This window comes from Electrona antarctica (genome assembly GCF_951216825.1).
Source record: "Electrona antarctica genome assembly, contig: scaffold_430, whole genome shotgun sequence".
NCBI classification, from domain to species: Eukaryota; Metazoa; Chordata; class Actinopteri; order Myctophiformes; family Myctophidae; genus Electrona; species Electrona antarctica.
Genome location: NW_027637887.1, coordinates 56,637 through 75,000, shown reverse-complemented (window position 1 = coordinate 75,000; position 18,364 = coordinate 56,637). Strand labels below are relative to the sequence as shown.

The 18,364-nt window shown below is 45.1% G+C and overlaps 1 protein-coding gene across 1 annotated transcript in view; it reads left to right on the top strand.

Moving 5' to 3' along the window:
* The window catches only part of LOC306918593 (disintegrin and metalloproteinase domain-containing protein 22-like), a gene marked incomplete at its 5' end in the record, with an annotated part of 67,819 nt that overhangs the window by 33,714 nt on the left and 15,741 nt on the right, over positions 1 to 18,364 (top strand). Inside the window, 5 exons of the mRNA XM_079531485.1 lie at positions 605 to 716; positions 4,377 to 4,467; positions 6,745 to 6,798; positions 13,288 to 13,488; positions 17,779 to 17,879. Of these exons, the coding sequence (XP_079387611.1) occupies positions 605 to 716; positions 4,377 to 4,467; positions 6,745 to 6,798; positions 13,288 to 13,488; positions 17,779 to 17,879 (559 nt within the window). The remainder of the gene's footprint in view (positions 1 to 604; positions 717 to 4,376; positions 4,468 to 6,744; positions 6,799 to 13,287; positions 13,489 to 17,778; positions 17,880 to 18,364) is intronic.

Here is an 18,364-nt window from a genome sequence, read left to right as displayed (position 1 = left end):
CTCCTCAACAGTTAGTCTTGTTTTCTCCTCTCCTCAACAGTTAGTCTTGTTTTCTCCTCTCCTCAACACTTAGTCTTGTTTTCTCCTCTCCTCAACACTTAGTCTTGTTTTCTCCTCTCCTCAACAGTTAGTCTTGTTTTCTCCTCTCCTCAACAGTTAGTCTTGTTTTCTCCTCTCCTCAACACTTAGTCTTGTTTTCTCCTCTCCTGAACACTTAGTCTTGTTTTCTCCTCTCCTGAACAGTTAGTCTTGTTTTCTCCTCTCCTCAACAGTTAGTCTTGTTTTCTCCTCTCCTCAACACTTAGTCTTGTTTTCTCCTCTCCTCAACAGTTAGTCTTGTTTTCTCCTCTCCTCAACACTTAGTCTTGTTTTCTCCTCTCCTGAATACTTAGTCTTGTCGCCATGACTCAAGTCACATTTGTAAATCCCAACAGCACCTGATTTGCACATGTAATGAAGTGCTTCTGTGTGTGTGTGTGTGTGTGTGTGTGTGTGTGTGTGTGTGTGTGTGTGTGTGTGTGTGTGTGTGTGTGTGTGCGTGCGTGCGTGCGTGCGTGCGTGCGTGCGTGCGTGCGTGCGTGCGTGCGTGCGTGTGTGTCTACAGGTGTGCAGCAGTGAGCTGAGGTGTGTGTGTCACCTGGGCTGGGTGGGAGAGGACTGTAACTCCACCAGTCCTCTGGGTTACCTGGTGGTGGGACCCCCGGCCTCTGTCTCAGGTACCTGTCTGTCTGTCTGTCTGTCTGTCTGTCTGTCTGTCTGTCTGTCTGTCTGTCTGTCTGTCTGTCTGTCTGTCTGTCTGTCTGTCTGTCTGTCTGTCTGTCTGTCTGTCTGTCTGTCTGTCTGTCTGTCTGTCTGTCTGTCTGTCTGTCTGTCTGTCCAAAGATCACTTTATTCTAATCTAAGACCAGCGGTTCTCAACCAGTGGTTTGGGGACCACCAGTGGTCCTTGATGCGGTTCCAGGTGGTCCCCAGTGGTTTGGGGACCACCAGTGGTCCTTGATGCGGTTCCAGGTGGTCCCCAGTGGTTTGGGGACCACCAGTGGTCCTTGATGCGGTTCCAGGTGGTCCCCCTGCAGCTAAATGATGGAGAGTTGGTAACCAAATGGACCCTCATTAGATCTTTATTAACAAACACATGCAATCCATTTGGCTTCCTTTTATGTTTGGTTTCAATACAGTTACATTATTGTTAAAGTGTTACACGATTAGAGAATTGTTATTTTGATCAATGTTTGCCTGGTATCTCTCCTAATGGTATACCAACATCAATACAGCATGGAAATGTGGACACAATCTTATCCAATGAATATTCCTTAGTTTTGTGAGGCTAAATGTCATCAGATGGTGGTCCGTGGCTCAGATGGGTCTGAGAGGCTAAGAGGCTAAATGTCATCAAATGGTGGTCCGTGGCTCAGATGGGTCTTTTTTTTAAATGATTTAATTGTATTGAACCATAAATTATTTAATTGTATTGAACCATAAATGATTTCATTGTATTGAACCATAAATGATTTCATTGTATTGAACCATAAATGATTTCATTGTATTGAACCATAAATGATTTCATTGTATTGAACCATAAATGATTTCATTGTATTGAACCATAAATGATTTCATTGTATTGAACATGCATGTCATTTTGTTTTCATTTGTTTTGGGCTCATTGTTCTTCCCGTCCATTCCTCGTGGACAGGCTCATGTGTTTGACGGCGTGCCTGGAGGTCAGATTTCACTTCATCTTTCGTTGTGTTTCTGTCGTCTTTCTTTGATGTCATTTCCTGGTTCCTCCTCCTTCCTCACCTCATCTCTGTCCTGATTAGAAAGAAAAGGAAATAAGCGTGTGTTCTAGTGATGCATAACCCACCCCGCCCTGCCCCGCCCCGCCCCCACGGGGAGCCAGCTTTAGCGTGTGTTCTAGTGATGCATAACCCACCCCGCCCTGCCCCGCCCCGCCCCCAAGGGGAGCCAGCCTTAGCGTGTGTTCTAGTGATGCACGGGCCACCCCGCCCTGCCCCGCCCCGCCCCCAAGGGGAACCAGCCTTAGCGTGTGTTCTAGTGATGCACGGGCCACCCCGCCCCGCCCTGCCCCGCCCCGCCCCCACGGGGAGCCAGCCTTAGCGTGTGTTCTAGTGATGCATAACCCACCCCGCCCTGCCCCGCCCCGCCCCCAAGGGGAACCAGCCTTAGCGTGTGTTCTAGTGATGCACGGGCCACCCCGCCCCGCCCTGCCCCGCCCCGCCCCCACGGGGAGCCAGCCTTAGCGTGTGTTCTAGTGATGCACGGGCCACCCCGCCCCGCCCCCACGGGGAGCCAGCCTTAGCGTGTGTTCTAGTGATGCATAACCCACCCCGCCCTGCCCCGCCTCGCCCCCACGGGGAGCCAGCCTTAGCGTGTGTTCTAGTGATGCATAACCCACCCCGCCCTGCCCCGCCCCGCCCACACGGGGAGCCAGCCTTAGCGTGTGTTCTAGTGATGCATAACCCACCCCGCCCTGCCCCGCCCCGCCCCCACGGGGAGCCAGCTTTAGCGTGTGTTCTAGTGATGCACGGGCCACCCCGCCCCGCCCCGCCCCGCCCCCAAGGGGAACCAGCCTTAAGCCCTAATCCGCGGCCCACGAAAACGAAAAGCAGCCTGACGAGTCGACTGGCTGCAAAAGAAACAACTTTATTAATTGTTCAACATTTCATGACCCATGGGATTAGTGCCTTGGAGGTTTGTGGATTAGAATCTAATCAAACCTGGACAGAGGGGGAAAGGAGATATGCAGAGAAGCAGTGGATTTTAAAATTAAACACCAAATTTCCACACGGCTTAAACAATACCAATCCATTACAGGAAACAGGGTAGAAAACAAACCATTAAATGCTAAACTTCTAAATTGCTCTTAATTAGAGCAGAGCCAGGACAATAGCAGAAACACAAAGACATTCAGATTCAAAATCAGACCATGATCTGATGGTCTGATGGTTGACACTAATGGGCTTGATGGGTGGACTTAATCCCCTCAAAGGTTTAATCATCAAGGTTGAATCATCAATCAACACTTTAATCGTTGACCTCAGAGCTATACGACTAGATTAAGCCTGACTAAAACTAAATATAAGATTGAGACATTTTTTAAGACTAAAACTTAATTGCCCAGACTCTTCTTCAACAAAGATGGCGAAAGCAAACATTCTTTGTTCGGTACTCATACAATAGTTTGGTACAAAACACTGTAACACAAGTCCTTAAACCAGAAACCTAACCCTAACCCTAAACCTAAACCTAGCCCTAATCCTAATCCTAGCCCTAAACCTAGCCCTAAACCTAAACCTAGCCCTAAACCTAAACCTAATCCTAATCCTAGCCCTAAACCTAATCCTATCCCTAAACCTAAACCTAGCCCTAAACCTAGCCCTAAACCTAATCCTAGCCCTAAACCTAGCCCTAAACCTAGCCCTAAACCTAATCCTATCCCTAAACCTAAACCTAGCCCTAAACCTAAACCTAGCCCTAAACCTAGCCCTAAACCTAAACCTAGCCCTAAACCTAGCACTAAACCTAGCCCTAAACCTAAACCTAGCCCTAAACCTATCCCTAAACCTAAACCTAATCCTAATCCTAGCCCTAAACCTAAACCTAGCCCTAAACCTAAACCTAATCCTAATCCTAGCCCTAAACCTAAACCTAGCCCTAAACCTAGCCCTAAACCTAAACCTAATCCTAGCCCTAAACCTAAACCTAGCCCTAAACCTAGCCCTAAACCTAATCCTATCCCTAAACCTAAACCTAGCCCTAAACCTAATCCTAGCCCTAAACCTAATCCTATCCCTAAACCTAAACCTAGCCCTAAACCTAATCCTAGCCCTAAACCTAATCCTAGCCCTAAACCTAATCCTATCCCTAAACCTAAACCTAGCCCTAAACCTAGCCCTAAACCTAGCCCTAAACCTAGCCCTAAACCTAAGCGCACGCGAACCTAAAGGTCGTAATAATGTGCTGGCGGAGCTCGTACTGAGATGTAGCAGAAATGTAACATTGTTCCCTGGTTCCTGGTTGATCCATCCTGTTGCTTTCCTTTTAGGCTTTTCCTCTTAAGTGTGACTGATGGTCAGTGTGACTGATGGTCAGTGTGACTGATGTGTGTGACTGATGGTCAGTGTGACTGATGGTCAGTGTGACTGATGGTCAGTGTGACTGATGAGTGTGACTGATGGTCAGTGTGACTGATGGTCAGTGTTAATGTGACTGATGGTCAGTGTGACTGATGGTCAGTGTGACTGATGAGTGTGACTGATGGTCAGTGTGACTGATGGTCAGTGTTAATGTGACTGATGGTCAGTGACTGATGGACCCCCCCCCCCCCCCCCCCCAACCTCTGTGTGTGTCATCAGGTGCGGTCAGCACCAACGTCATCATCGGCGCCGTCGTGGGCTCCATCTTGTTCCTGGGACTCATCCTGGCCGTCACAGCCTGGGCCCTGAAGTAAGGGCCACCTGTCACTCACTCTGTTTAGCTATACTAAACCCTGGCCCTGAAGTAAGGGCCACATGTCACTCACTCTGTTTAGCTATACTAAACCCTGGGCCCTGAAGTAAGGGCCCCATGTCACTCACTCTGTTTAGCTATACTAAACCCTGGCCCTGAAGTAAGGGCCACATGTCACTCACTCTGTTTAGCTATACTAAACCCTGGCCCTGAAGTAAGGGCCACCTGTCACTCACTCTGTTTAGCTATACTAAACCCTGGCCCTGAAGTAAGGGCCACATGTCACTCACTCTGTTTAGCTATACTAAACCCTGGCCCTGAAGTAAGGGTCACCTGTCACTCACTCACTCTGATCAATGAATTATATGTTTATTTATACTATATATATATATATATATATATATATATATTTAACCCTGTCCCTGAAGTAAGGGCCACCTGTCACTCACTCCTGATCAATGAATTATATGTTTATTTATACTATATATATATATATATATATATATATATATATATATATATTTAACCCTGTCCCTGAAGTAAGGGCCACCTGTCACTCACTCTGATCAATGAATGATATGTTTATTTATACTATATATATATATATATATTTAACCCTGTCCCTGAAGTAAGGGCCACCTGTCACTCACTCCTGATCAATTAATTATATGTTTTAGTTATACTATATCAGAGGTGGAAAGTAACTAAGTACTTTTACTGTACTAAGTACTGTACTTAAGTAATAATGTTGAGGTATTTGTACTTTTACCTGGAGTATTTCCAACTTCCAGTACTTTTACTTCTACTCCACTACATCTCAGAGCCAACATTTGTACTTTTACTTCACTACAATTATTTGAAAACCACCCACCCCTGTTCCCCCTCACTGTATATGTTTCTTTTCCCTTTTTACCTCCTTTATGATGAATTCCTGTTCTGTTCTTTGACTATATAGAAATGTCTATTTGTAAGTCTCTAAATGTTTTGATGAATTGAACAAGGTGGACCCTCTTGCATGAGGTCAGTCCGCTGCCCTCCCCAGGTTGGCAGAGGAAGTGTAGCGCTCAGGAGTACATGAGATAATTGATAGTTGGTGAAAAAATGGGTTGCAAAAATCGTGGGATAAAGAAAAATACTGTAATAGGAATATAATAGGATGATAAAACTCAGCAGGTCTCATGAGGTCTCCATGAGGTCTCCATGAGGTCTCCATGAGGTCCCCATGAGGTCCCCATGAGGTCCCCATGAGGTCTCCATGAGGTCTCATGAGGTCTCCATGAGGTCCCCATGAGGTCCCCATGAGGTCTCCATGAGGTCCCCATGAGGTCTCCATGAGGTCTCCATGAGGTCTCATGAGGTCCCCATGAGGTCCCCATGAGGTCTCCATGAGGTCCCCATGAGGTCTCCATGAGGTCTCCATGAGGTCCCCATGAGGTCTCCATGAGGTCTCCATGAGGTCTCCATGAGGTCTCATGAGGTCCCCATGAGGTCTCTATGAGGTCCCCATGAGGTCTCCATGAGGTCTCCATGAGGTCTCATGAGGTCCCCATGAGGTCCCCATGAGGTCTCCATGAGGTCTCCATGAGGTCCCCATGAGGTCCCCATGAGGTCTCCATGAGGTCCCCATGAAGTCTCCATGAGGTCCCCATGAGGTCCCCATGAGGTCTCCATGAGGTCCCCATGAGGTCTCCATGAGGTCCCCATGAGGTCCCCATGAGGTCTCCATGAGGTCCCCATGAGGTCTCCATGAGGTCTCCATGAGGTCTCCATGAGGTCTCATGAGGTCCCCATGAGGTCTCCATGAGGTCCCCATGAGGTCTCCATGAGGTCTCATGAGGTCCCCATGAGGTCTCCATGAGGTCTCCATGAGGTCTCATGAGGTCCCCATGAGGTCTCCATGAGGTCTCCATGAGGTCTCATGAGGTCTCCATGAGGTCTCCATGAGGTCTCCATGAGGTCTCAATGAGGTCTACATGAGGTCTCCATGAGGTCTCCATGAACTCTCAGAATGATAATGATACTCAGTAGGTCTCCATGAAGTCTCCATGAACTCTCAGAATGATAATGATACTCAGTAGGTCTCCATGAAGTCTCCATGAACTCTCAGAATGATAATGATACTCAGTAGGTCTCCATGAAGTCTCCATGAACTCTCAGAATGATAATGATACTCAGTAGGTCTCCATGAACTCTCAGAATGACGTCAGAATGACGTCAGAATGACGTCAGAATGACGTCAGTCGTGTCTCATGTGTTGCGTCGTTGTTCCACCAGGAGCTACAGACAGAGACGCTACATGGAGTCTGAGGTCCACCGAAGATTCTGCCGGTTTGTTAACATCATATACACATACACATCTACACTGTTATGAATCTATCATTATATACACATACACATCTACACTGTTATGAATCTATCATCATATACACATACACATCTACACTGTTATGAATCTATCATCATATACACATACACAAATACACTGTTATGAATCTATCATCATATACACATACACATCTACACTGTTATGAATCTATCATCATATACACATACACAAATACACTGTTATGAATCTATCATCATATACACATACACATCTACACTGTTATGAATCTATCATCATATACACATCTACACTGTTATGAATCTGACAACATATACACATACACATATACACTGTTATGAATCTATCATCATATACACATACACATCTACACTGTTATGAATCTATCATCATATACACATCTACACTGTTATGAATATATCATTATATACACATACACATCTACACTGTTATGAATCTATCATCATATACACATACACATCTACACTGTTATGAATCTATCATCATATACACATACACATCTACACTGTTATGAATCTATCATCATATACACATACACATCTACACTGTTATGAATCTATCATCATATACACATACACATCTACACTGTTATGAATCTATCATCATATACACATCTACACTGTTATGAATCTGACATCATATACACATACACATATACACTGTTATGAATCTATCATCATATACACATACACATCTACACTGTTATGAATCTATCATCATATACACATCTACACTGTTATGAATCTATCATTATATACACATACACATCTACACTGTTATGAATCTATCATCATATACACATACACATCTACACTGTTATGAATCTATCATCATATACACATACACATCTACACTGTTATGAATCTATCATCATATACACATACACATCTACACTGTTATGAATCTATCATCATATACACATACACATGTACACTGTTATGAATCTATCATCATATACACATACACATCTACACTGTTATGAATCTATCATCATATACACATACACATCTACACTGTTATGAATCTATCCTCATATACACATACACAAATACACTGTTATGAATTTATCATCATATACACATACACATATACACTGTTATGAATCTATCATATACACATACACATCTACACTGTTATGAATCTGACATCATATACACATCTACACTGTTATGAATCTATCATCATATACACATACACATCTACACTGTTATGAATCTGACATCATATACACATATACACTGTTATGAATCTGACATCATATACACATCTACACTGTTATGAATCTGACATAATATACACATCTACACTGTTATGAATCTGACATCATATACACATACACATCTACACTGTTATGAATCTATCATCATATACACATACACAAATACACTGTTATGAATCTATCATCATATACACATACACATCTACACTGTTATGAATCTATCATCATATACACATACACAAATACACTGTTATGAATCTATCATCATATACACATACACATCTACACTGTTATGAATCTATCATCATATACACATCTACACTGTTATGAATCTGACATCATATACACATACACATATACACTGTTATGAATCTATCATCATATACACATACACATCTACACTGTTATGAATCTATCATCATATACACATACACATCTACACTGTTATGAATCTATCATTATATACACATACACATCTACACTGTTATGAATCTATCATCATATACACATACACATCTACACTGTTATGAATCTATCATCATATACACATACACATCTACACTGTTATGAATCTATCATCATATACACATACACATCTACACTGTTATGAATCTATCATCATATACACATACACATCTACACTGTTATGAATCTATCATCATATACACATACACATCTACACTGTTATGAATCTATCATCATATACACATACACATCTACACTGTTATGAATCTATCATCATATACACATACACATCTACAATGTTATGGATCTATCATCATATACACATACACATATACACTGTTATGAATCTATCATCATATACACATACACATATACACTGTTATGAATCTATCATCATATACACATACACATATACACTGTTATGAATCTATCATCATATACACATACACATCTACACTGTTATGAATCTATCATCATATACACATCTACACTGTTATGAATCTGACATCATATACACATACACATCTACACTGTTATGAATCTATCATCATATACACATCTACACTGTTATGAATCTGACATCATATACACATCTACACTGTTATGAATCTGACATCATATACACATACACATCTACACTGATCTACACATAACATCTACACTGATATGAATCTATCATCATATGTGACCAGATTTGACTGAGAGACTGCCATCGCGCACATTACAGCTTTTCACCAGAGGAGAAAAACGTTTTTTTTTTCTGTTTTTTTTAAATGAGTTGATAGCACAGGCAGACTCTTCACATACTAGAGCATGTCTGAAATAAGTGTCAGAGCTTAAATCGGCATGTAAATATGAAATAAATGCCCAAACATGTAGCTAGGTGTAATGTTAGAGACCACAAAAGTGAACCTTTCAAGCCTGTTTTCTCAACTTGTTGTTTTCTGCAAGACATTACTCTATAAGCCATATCTCCAAAACTTGGTTGGTCAAACTGAACAATCAATATGTCCATTTGAAGCTATGATTCCCTGCTTTCATAGGACATGAAAAATCGAAAATTCCAAAAAATCCAATGGCAGTCTCTCAGTCAAATTTTGTCACATATACACATACACATCTACACTGTTATGAATCTGACATCATATACACATACACATCTACACTGTTATGAATCTGACATCATATACACATACACATCTACACTGTTATGAATCTGACATCATATACACATCTACACTGTTATGAATCTGACATCATATACACATACACATCTACACTGTTATGAATCTGACATATACACATACACATCTACACTGTTATGAATCTGACATCATATACACATACACATCTACACTGTTATGAATCTGACATCATATACACATACACATCTACACTGTTATGAATCTGACATCATATACACATACACATCTACACTGATATGAATCTATCATCATATACACATACACATCTACACTGTTATGAATCTGACATCATATACACATACACATCTACACGGATATGAATCTATCATCATATACACATACACATCTACACTGTTATGAATCTATCATCATATACACATACACATCTACACTGTTATGAATCTGACATCATATACACATACACATCTACACTGTTATGAATCTGACATCATATACACATACACATCTACACTGTTATGAATCTGACATCATATACACATACACATCTACACTGTTATGAATCTATCATCATATACACATACACATCTACACTGTTATGAATCTGACATCATATACACATACACATCTACACGGATATGAATCTATCATCATATACACATACACATCTACACTGTTATGAATCTATCATCATATACACATACACATCTACACTGTTATGAATCTATCATCATATACACATACACATCTACACTGTTATGAATCTGACATCATATACACATACACATCTACACTGTTATGAATCTATCATCATATACACATACACATCTACACTGTTATGAATCTGACATCATATACACATACACATCTACACTGTTATGAATCTGACATCATATACACATACACATCTACACTGATATGAATCTATCATCATATACACATACACATCTACACTGTTATGAATCTGACATCATATACACATACACATCTACACGGATATGAATCTATCATCATATACACATACACATCTACACTGTTATGAATCTATCATCATATACACATACACATCTACACTGTTATGAATCTGACATCATATACACATACACATCTACACTGTTATGAATCTGACATCATATACACATACACATCTACACTGTTATGAATCTGACATCATATACACATCTACACTGTTATGAATCTGACATATACACATACACATCTACACTGTTATGAATCTGACATCATATACACATACACATCTACACTGTTATGAATCTGACATCATATACACATACACATCTACACGGATATGAATCTATCATCATATACACATACACATATAGTATATGTGTATGTGTATATGATAACACTATATTAATCTGACAATATGCATCCAACACTATGTTAATCTGACAATATGCATCCAACACTATGTTAATCTGACAATATGCATCCAACACTATGTTAATCTGACAATATGCATCCAACACTATGTTAATCTGACAATATGCATCCAACACTATGTTAATCTGACAATATGCATCCAACACTATGTTAATCTGACAATATGCATCCAACACTATGTTAATCTGACAATATGCATCCAACACTATGTTAATCTGACAATATGCATCCAACACTATGTTAATCTGACAATATGCATCCAACACTATGTTAATCTGACAATATGCATCCAACACTGACATATCATTCAATCAACACTGTTGTTTTCATACGACGTCGCTCTGCACTCCATCAATGCATGTGTCATTTATATGTCACTCATTGGCCATGATGTCACTCATTGACCATGATGTCACTCATTGACCATGATGTCACTCATTGACCATGATGTCACTCATTGACCATGATGTCACTCATTGATCATGATGATGTCACTCATTGACCATGATGTCACTCATTGACCATGATGATGTCACTCATTGACCATGATGTCACTCATTGGCCATGATGTCACTCATTGGCCATGATGTCACTCATTGTCCATGATGTCACTCATTGACCATGATGTCACTCATTGACCATGATGTCACTCATTGGTCAGGATGTCACTCATTGGCCATGATGTCACTTGTTTGTTATGATGATGTCATGCTGGAGCAGACTCTCCTCCTAAACAACTTCAGACCAACTCAAACGAGTCTGTGCATGAAAGAGTCTTCATGCACAGTTATTATTACTGAAGGAATATGCTGCTGCTTTTCAACCATATCACCGAGTTAGTACCACAGACGGAAAGCAGTCTAAGTCCAAATTTCATTCTGACCCCTCCACGAAAAGGCCTCGTTGCCCTGACCCCTTATCTATCATTTATACATTATGGATAAATAGTGTGGACTTAGACTGTTTTTCGTCTGTGGCATTCATTTCATGATATGAAGTGCATACACAAAGATTCACCAGCATTATTGCTCATGTGTGTGTCATGTATGTATCGCGGCCCAATGAGAAAGACACTACAATACCCAGCATGCCTTGCTCTAGATGTAGTTTAATTATATATATATTCCACTGTTACGTTCTTAGCTTACGCATGTTTCATGATAACTACTTTGTATGTATGGGATGTGTTGCCATGCTTTTTGTTATTGCTTAATGTACGTCGCTCTGGATTAAGAGCGTCTGATAAATGACTACATTGTAAAGCCTCACAATCTTGCTCTGATTCCTTCTTCCTTCTCATCAGTGTTCAGAATACTTTGTTTGCTTGGAAGTGTAGTTCACATCCCAGGGTTAGGGTTAGGGTTAACCCTAACCCTAAGGGGTTAAGGGATGGGGTTAGGGTTAGGGTTGGGTTAGGGTTAACCCTAACCCTAACCCCATCCCTGCAGCGACACCCATCCATACTCAACATGTACCATAGCATACTATACTCTGTTGTCACTGAGACGTATTATTCTCATTGAAGCAACATGGCCATGCAATGAATGAATGAATGAACGAGGCTTTACTTCATGGCCACTGTGGGTGAGTCCAGCTTGGGTTAGGGTTAGGGTTAACCCTTTACTTCATGGCCACTGTGGGTGAGTCCAGCTTGGCCGGACATTCCAACCAATACAAACGTTCTGGAAGCGTCTCAAAATCATTCCAACGAGAGCAAACAACACGTTGTGAAGACAGACGACATTCACAAAGAGAATCATGTTGATTATTCTTGTTTTTCTCCTTCTTCTTCTTCTTCTTCTTCTTCTTCTTCTTCTTCTTCTCCTCCTCCCCCTCCTCCTCCTCCTCCCCCTCCTCCTCCTCCTCCCTCTCCCCCTCCCCCTCCTCCTCCTCCCTCTCCCCCTCCACCTCCTCCTCCTCCTCCTCCCTCTCCCCCTCCACCTCCTCCTCCTCCTCCTCCTCCTCCTCCTCCTCCCTCTCCTCCTCCTCCTCCTCCTCCCTCTCCCCCTCCTCCCCCTCCTCCCTCTCCCCCTCCACCTCCTCCTCCTCCTCCTCCTCCCTCTCCCCCTCCACCTCCTCCTCCTCCTCCTCCTCATCCTCCTCCCTCTCCTCCTCCTCCTCCTCCTCCTCCCCCTCCTCCTCCTCCTCCCTCTCCCCCTCCACCTCCACCTCCTCCTCCTCCTCCTCCTCCTCCTCCTCAGCCCGGTACCTCCGGGGGACTATGTGAAGAAGCCGGGTGACGGCGGGGACTCCTTCTACAGCGACATGCCCCCAGGCGTGAGCTCCAACTCAGGCTGCAGCTCCAAAAAGAGGTCTGGCTGTCTGTCTAACCTGCAGATCACTCTGTCCTTCACCCCATCCATTCACTCCATCTCCCAGAACATCTCCCTGTTTGGCTTCAGGTAGACACGCTGCTTCACTCCCATTACATCACTACGCCTTATGATGCATGCTCCATCAGAGAGAGAGAGAGAGAGAGAGAGAGGGTCTGAGCACACTTTACATTCCATGCGCGGTCAGAAGAAGCTGACTTTCGCGTCATTTCCGGGTTTTTAGACATCTGGTGGATGGAAAAGAGGCTCCGCCCCCGCGGCAGGTTGCCGCGTCGGCCGGATTCCCGGAAAAGCAGCTCTAAAACACAGCTTCTTCTGACCGCGCATGGACGTTGAAGTGTGCCCAGGCCGAGAGAGAGAGAGAGAGAGAGAGCAATGCTGACTCACACACGCCGTCACAATCCGCCGAAATAACATTTTTTTGTTAAGCGACTTAGCATGAATTGAGCTTGAGAGTGTCTGCAGGCGTGCGTGCGTGCGTGCGTGCGTGCGTGCGTGCGTGCGTGCGTGCGTGCGTGCGTGCGTGCGTGCGTGCGTGCGTGCGTGCGTGCGTGCGCGCGTGCGTGCGTGCGAGCCAGGCTCTATACCTTTGTGCATATCATGCTTCTTTTTAAATGATGATTCATTTAGTTTTCCCACCTGGGCACCGTCATCTAATAAGTGATGATACCAACATATCATCTAATAAGTGATGATACCAACATATCATCTAATAAGTGAGGATACCAACATATCATCTAATAAGTGAGGATACCAACATATCATCTAATAAGTGAGGATACCAACATATCATCTAATAAGTGATGATACCAACATATCATCTAATAAGTGATGATACCAACATATCATCTAATAAGTGATGATACCAACATATCATCTAATAAGTGATGATACCAACATATCATCTAATAAGTGATGATACCAACATATCATCTAATAAGTGATGATACCAACATATCATCTAATAAGTGATGATACCAACATATCATCTTATAAGTGATGATATCAACATATCATCCCTTCCTTTGAGTTCCTAGAGATTCATATATAGACCAATCCACGGAGGAGTGTCCTGGGCGGCCATAGCTGAGGTGTAAAACACATAGGCCTACACCTGGCCATGGGCCTACACCTGGCCATGGGCCTACACCTGGCCATGGGCCTACACCTGGTCATGGGCCTACACCTGGCCATAGACCTACACCTGGCCATGGGCCTACACCTGGCCATGGGCCTACACCTGGCCATAGACCTACACCTGGCCATGGGCCTACACCTGGCCATAGGCCTACACCTGGCCATGGGCCTACACCTGGCCATAGGCCTACACCTGGCCATGGGCCTACACCTGGCCATAGGCCTACACCTGGTCATGTGCCATAGACCTACACCTGGTCATGGGCCATAGACCTACACCTGGCCATGGGCCTACACCTGGTCATGGGCCTACACCTGGCCATGGGCCTACACCTGGTCATGGGCCATAGACCTACACCTGGCCATGGGCCTACACCTGGTCATGGGCCTACACCTGGCCATAGGCCTACACCTGGCCATAGGCCTATACCTGGCCATGGGCCATATACCTACACCTGGCCATGGGCCTACACCTGGTCATAGGCCTACACCTGGCCATGGGCCTACACCTGGCCATGGGCCTACACCTGGCCATGGGCCTACACCTGGCCATATGCCTACACCTGGTCATGGGCCTACACCTGGCCATAGGCCTACACCTGGCCATGGGCCTACACCTGGCCATAGGCCTACACCTGGCCATGGGCCTATACCTGGCCATGGGCCTACACCTGGCCATGGGCCTACAGCTGGCCATAGGCCTACACCTGGTCATGGGCCATAGGCCTACACCTGGTCATGGGCCATAGGCCTACACCTGGTCATGGGCCTACACCTGGCCATAGGCCTACATCTGGCCATGGGCCTACACCTGGCCATAGACCTACACCTGGCCATGGGCCTACACCTGGCCATAGACCTACATCTGGCCATGGGCCTACACCTGGCCATAGGCCTACAGCTGGCCATGGACCTACACCTGGCCATAGACCTACACCTGGCCATAGGCCTACACCTGGCCATGGGCCTACACCTGGCCATAGACCTACACCTGGCCATAGGCCTACACCTGACCATAGGCCTACACCTTGCCATGGGCCTACACCTGGCCATATGCCTACACCTGGTCATGGGCCTACACCTGGCCATATGCCTACACCTGGTCATGGGTCATGGGCCTACACCTGGCCATGGGCCTACACCTGGTCATGGGCCTACACCTGGTCATGGGCCATAGACCTACACCTGGCCATGGGCCTACACCTGGTCATGGGCCTACACCTGGCCATAGGCCTACACCTGGCCATAGGCCTACACCTGGCCATGGGCCATAGGCCTATACCTGGCCATGGGCCATATACCTACACCTGGCCATGGGCCTACACCTGGTCATAGGCCTACACCTGGCCATGGGCCTACACCTGGCCATGGGCCTACACCTGGCCATGGGCCTACACCTGGCCATATGCCTACACCTGGTCATGGGCCTACATCTGGCCATAGGCCTACACCTGGCCATGGGCCTACACCTGGCCATAGGCCTACACCTGGCCATGGGCCTATACCTGGCCATGGGCCTACACCTGGCCATGGGCCTACAGCTGGCCATAGGCCTACACCTGGTCATGGGCCATAGGCCTACACCTGGTCATGGGCCATAGGCCTACACCTGGTCATGGGCCTACACCTGGCCATAGGCCTACATCTGGCCATGGGCCTACACCTGGCCATAGACCTACACCTGGCCATGGGCCTACACCTGGCCATAGACCTACATCTGGCCATGGGCCTACACCTGGCCATAGGCCTACAGCTGGCCATGGACCTACACCTGGCCATAGACCTACACCTGGCCATAGGCCTACACCTGGCCATGGGCCTACACCTGGCCATAGACCTACACCTGGCCATAGGCCTACACCTGACCATAGGCCTACACCTTGCCATGGGCCTACACCTGGCCATATGCCTACACCTGGTCATGGGCCTACACCTGGCCATATGCCTACACCTGGTCATGGGTCATGGGCCTACACCTGGCCATGGGCCTACACCTGGCCATGGGCCTACACCTGGCCATAGGCCTACACCTGGCCATGGGCCTACACCTGGCCACGGGCCTACACCTGGTCATGGGCCTACACATGGCCATGGGCCTACACCTGGCCATGGGCCTACACCTGGTCATGGGCCTACACCTGGCCATGGGCCTACACCTGGCCATAGGCCTACACCTGGCCATGGGTCTACACCTGGCCATAGGCCTACACCTGGCCATGGGCCATAGGCCTGGAGGATGGGATCATGCCGTTACCATGGTAACTGGGTACCACGGAGGATGGGATCATGCCGTTACCATGGTAACTGGGTACCACGGAGGATGGGATCATGCCGTTACCGGGTAACTGGGTACCACGGAGGATGGGATCATTCCGTTACCATGGTAACTGGGTATGGTACCACGGAGGATGGGATCATTAATTCATTGGCCATGACGTTGCCTCCCTCACTGCTGCTGTTACCATGGCGCCATAATGTGCTCCTCCCATTTGCATGGCCCGCCCACTCTTCACAGCCCCGCCCACTCTTCACAGCCCCGCCCACTCTTCACAGCCCCGCCCACACATCACCATATATATATATATATTTATATATATATATATATATATATATATATATATATATATATAAACAGATAGCTTCTCACATGCACATCCAGGTGGGGGAGGTGCTGGTAGGCAAGGTATAGATGCAGGCCAAAGAGAACTTCCCCAGGGAAAAGGAAGGGACCGCACACTCCAGAGACTCAGGACAAGATTTAGTTATGCTTCATTTCTTTAGTGCAATAAAGAAATGAAGCATAACTAAATCTTGTCCTGAGTCTCTGGAGTGTGCGGTCCCTTCCTTTTCCCTGGGGAAGTTCTCTTTGGCCTGCATATATATATATATATATATCATATACAGACTGTAGATTGTATGGTATACACTGTGATTCAGTCCATTTATTCTAAGTAAATGTCTTGAATGGATTAGGCTATTGTTAACGAGCGGTTCTACGCCCAGGACGGAAACATTCCATCTTCAAACGTGAATAACTCTTGATCTAAATCATTCCGTCCAATTCTAACCAATGCTGATGACTAATGATAAGTTGTGTTGCGTGGGTGTGTGTGTGTGTGTGTGTGTGTGTGTGTGTGTGTGTGTGTGTGTGTGTGTGTGTGTGTGTGTGTGTGTGTGTGTGTGTGTGTGTGTGTGTGTGTGTGTGTGTGTGTGTGCGTACAGATCTAATGGTCTGTCACACTCGTGGAGTGAGAGGATTCCTGATGCCAAACACATCTCAGACATCTGTGAGAACGGCAGACCCAGGAGCAACTCCTGGCAAGGTTAGGGTTAACCTTTACATTCATTCAGACCCAGGAGCAACTCCTGGCAAGGTTAGGGTTAACCTTTACATTCATTCAGACCCAGGAGCAACTCCTGGCAAGGTTAGGGTTAACCTTTACATTCATTCAGACCCAGGAGCAACTCCTGGCAAGGTTAGGGTTAACCTTTACATTCATTCAGACCCAGGAGCAACTCCTGGCAAGGTTAGGGTTAACCTTTACATTCATTCAGACCCAGGAGCAACTCCTGGCAAGGTTAGGGTTAACCTTTACATTCATTCAGACCCAGGAGCAACTACTGGCAAGGTTAGGGTTAACCTTTACATTCATTCAGACCCAGGAGCAACTCCTGGCAAGGTTAGGGTTAACCTTTACATTCATTCAGACCCAGGAGCAACTCCTGGCAAGGTTAGGGTTAACCTTTACATTCATTCAGACCCAGGAGCAACTCCTGGCAAGGTTAGGGTTAACCTTTACATTCATTC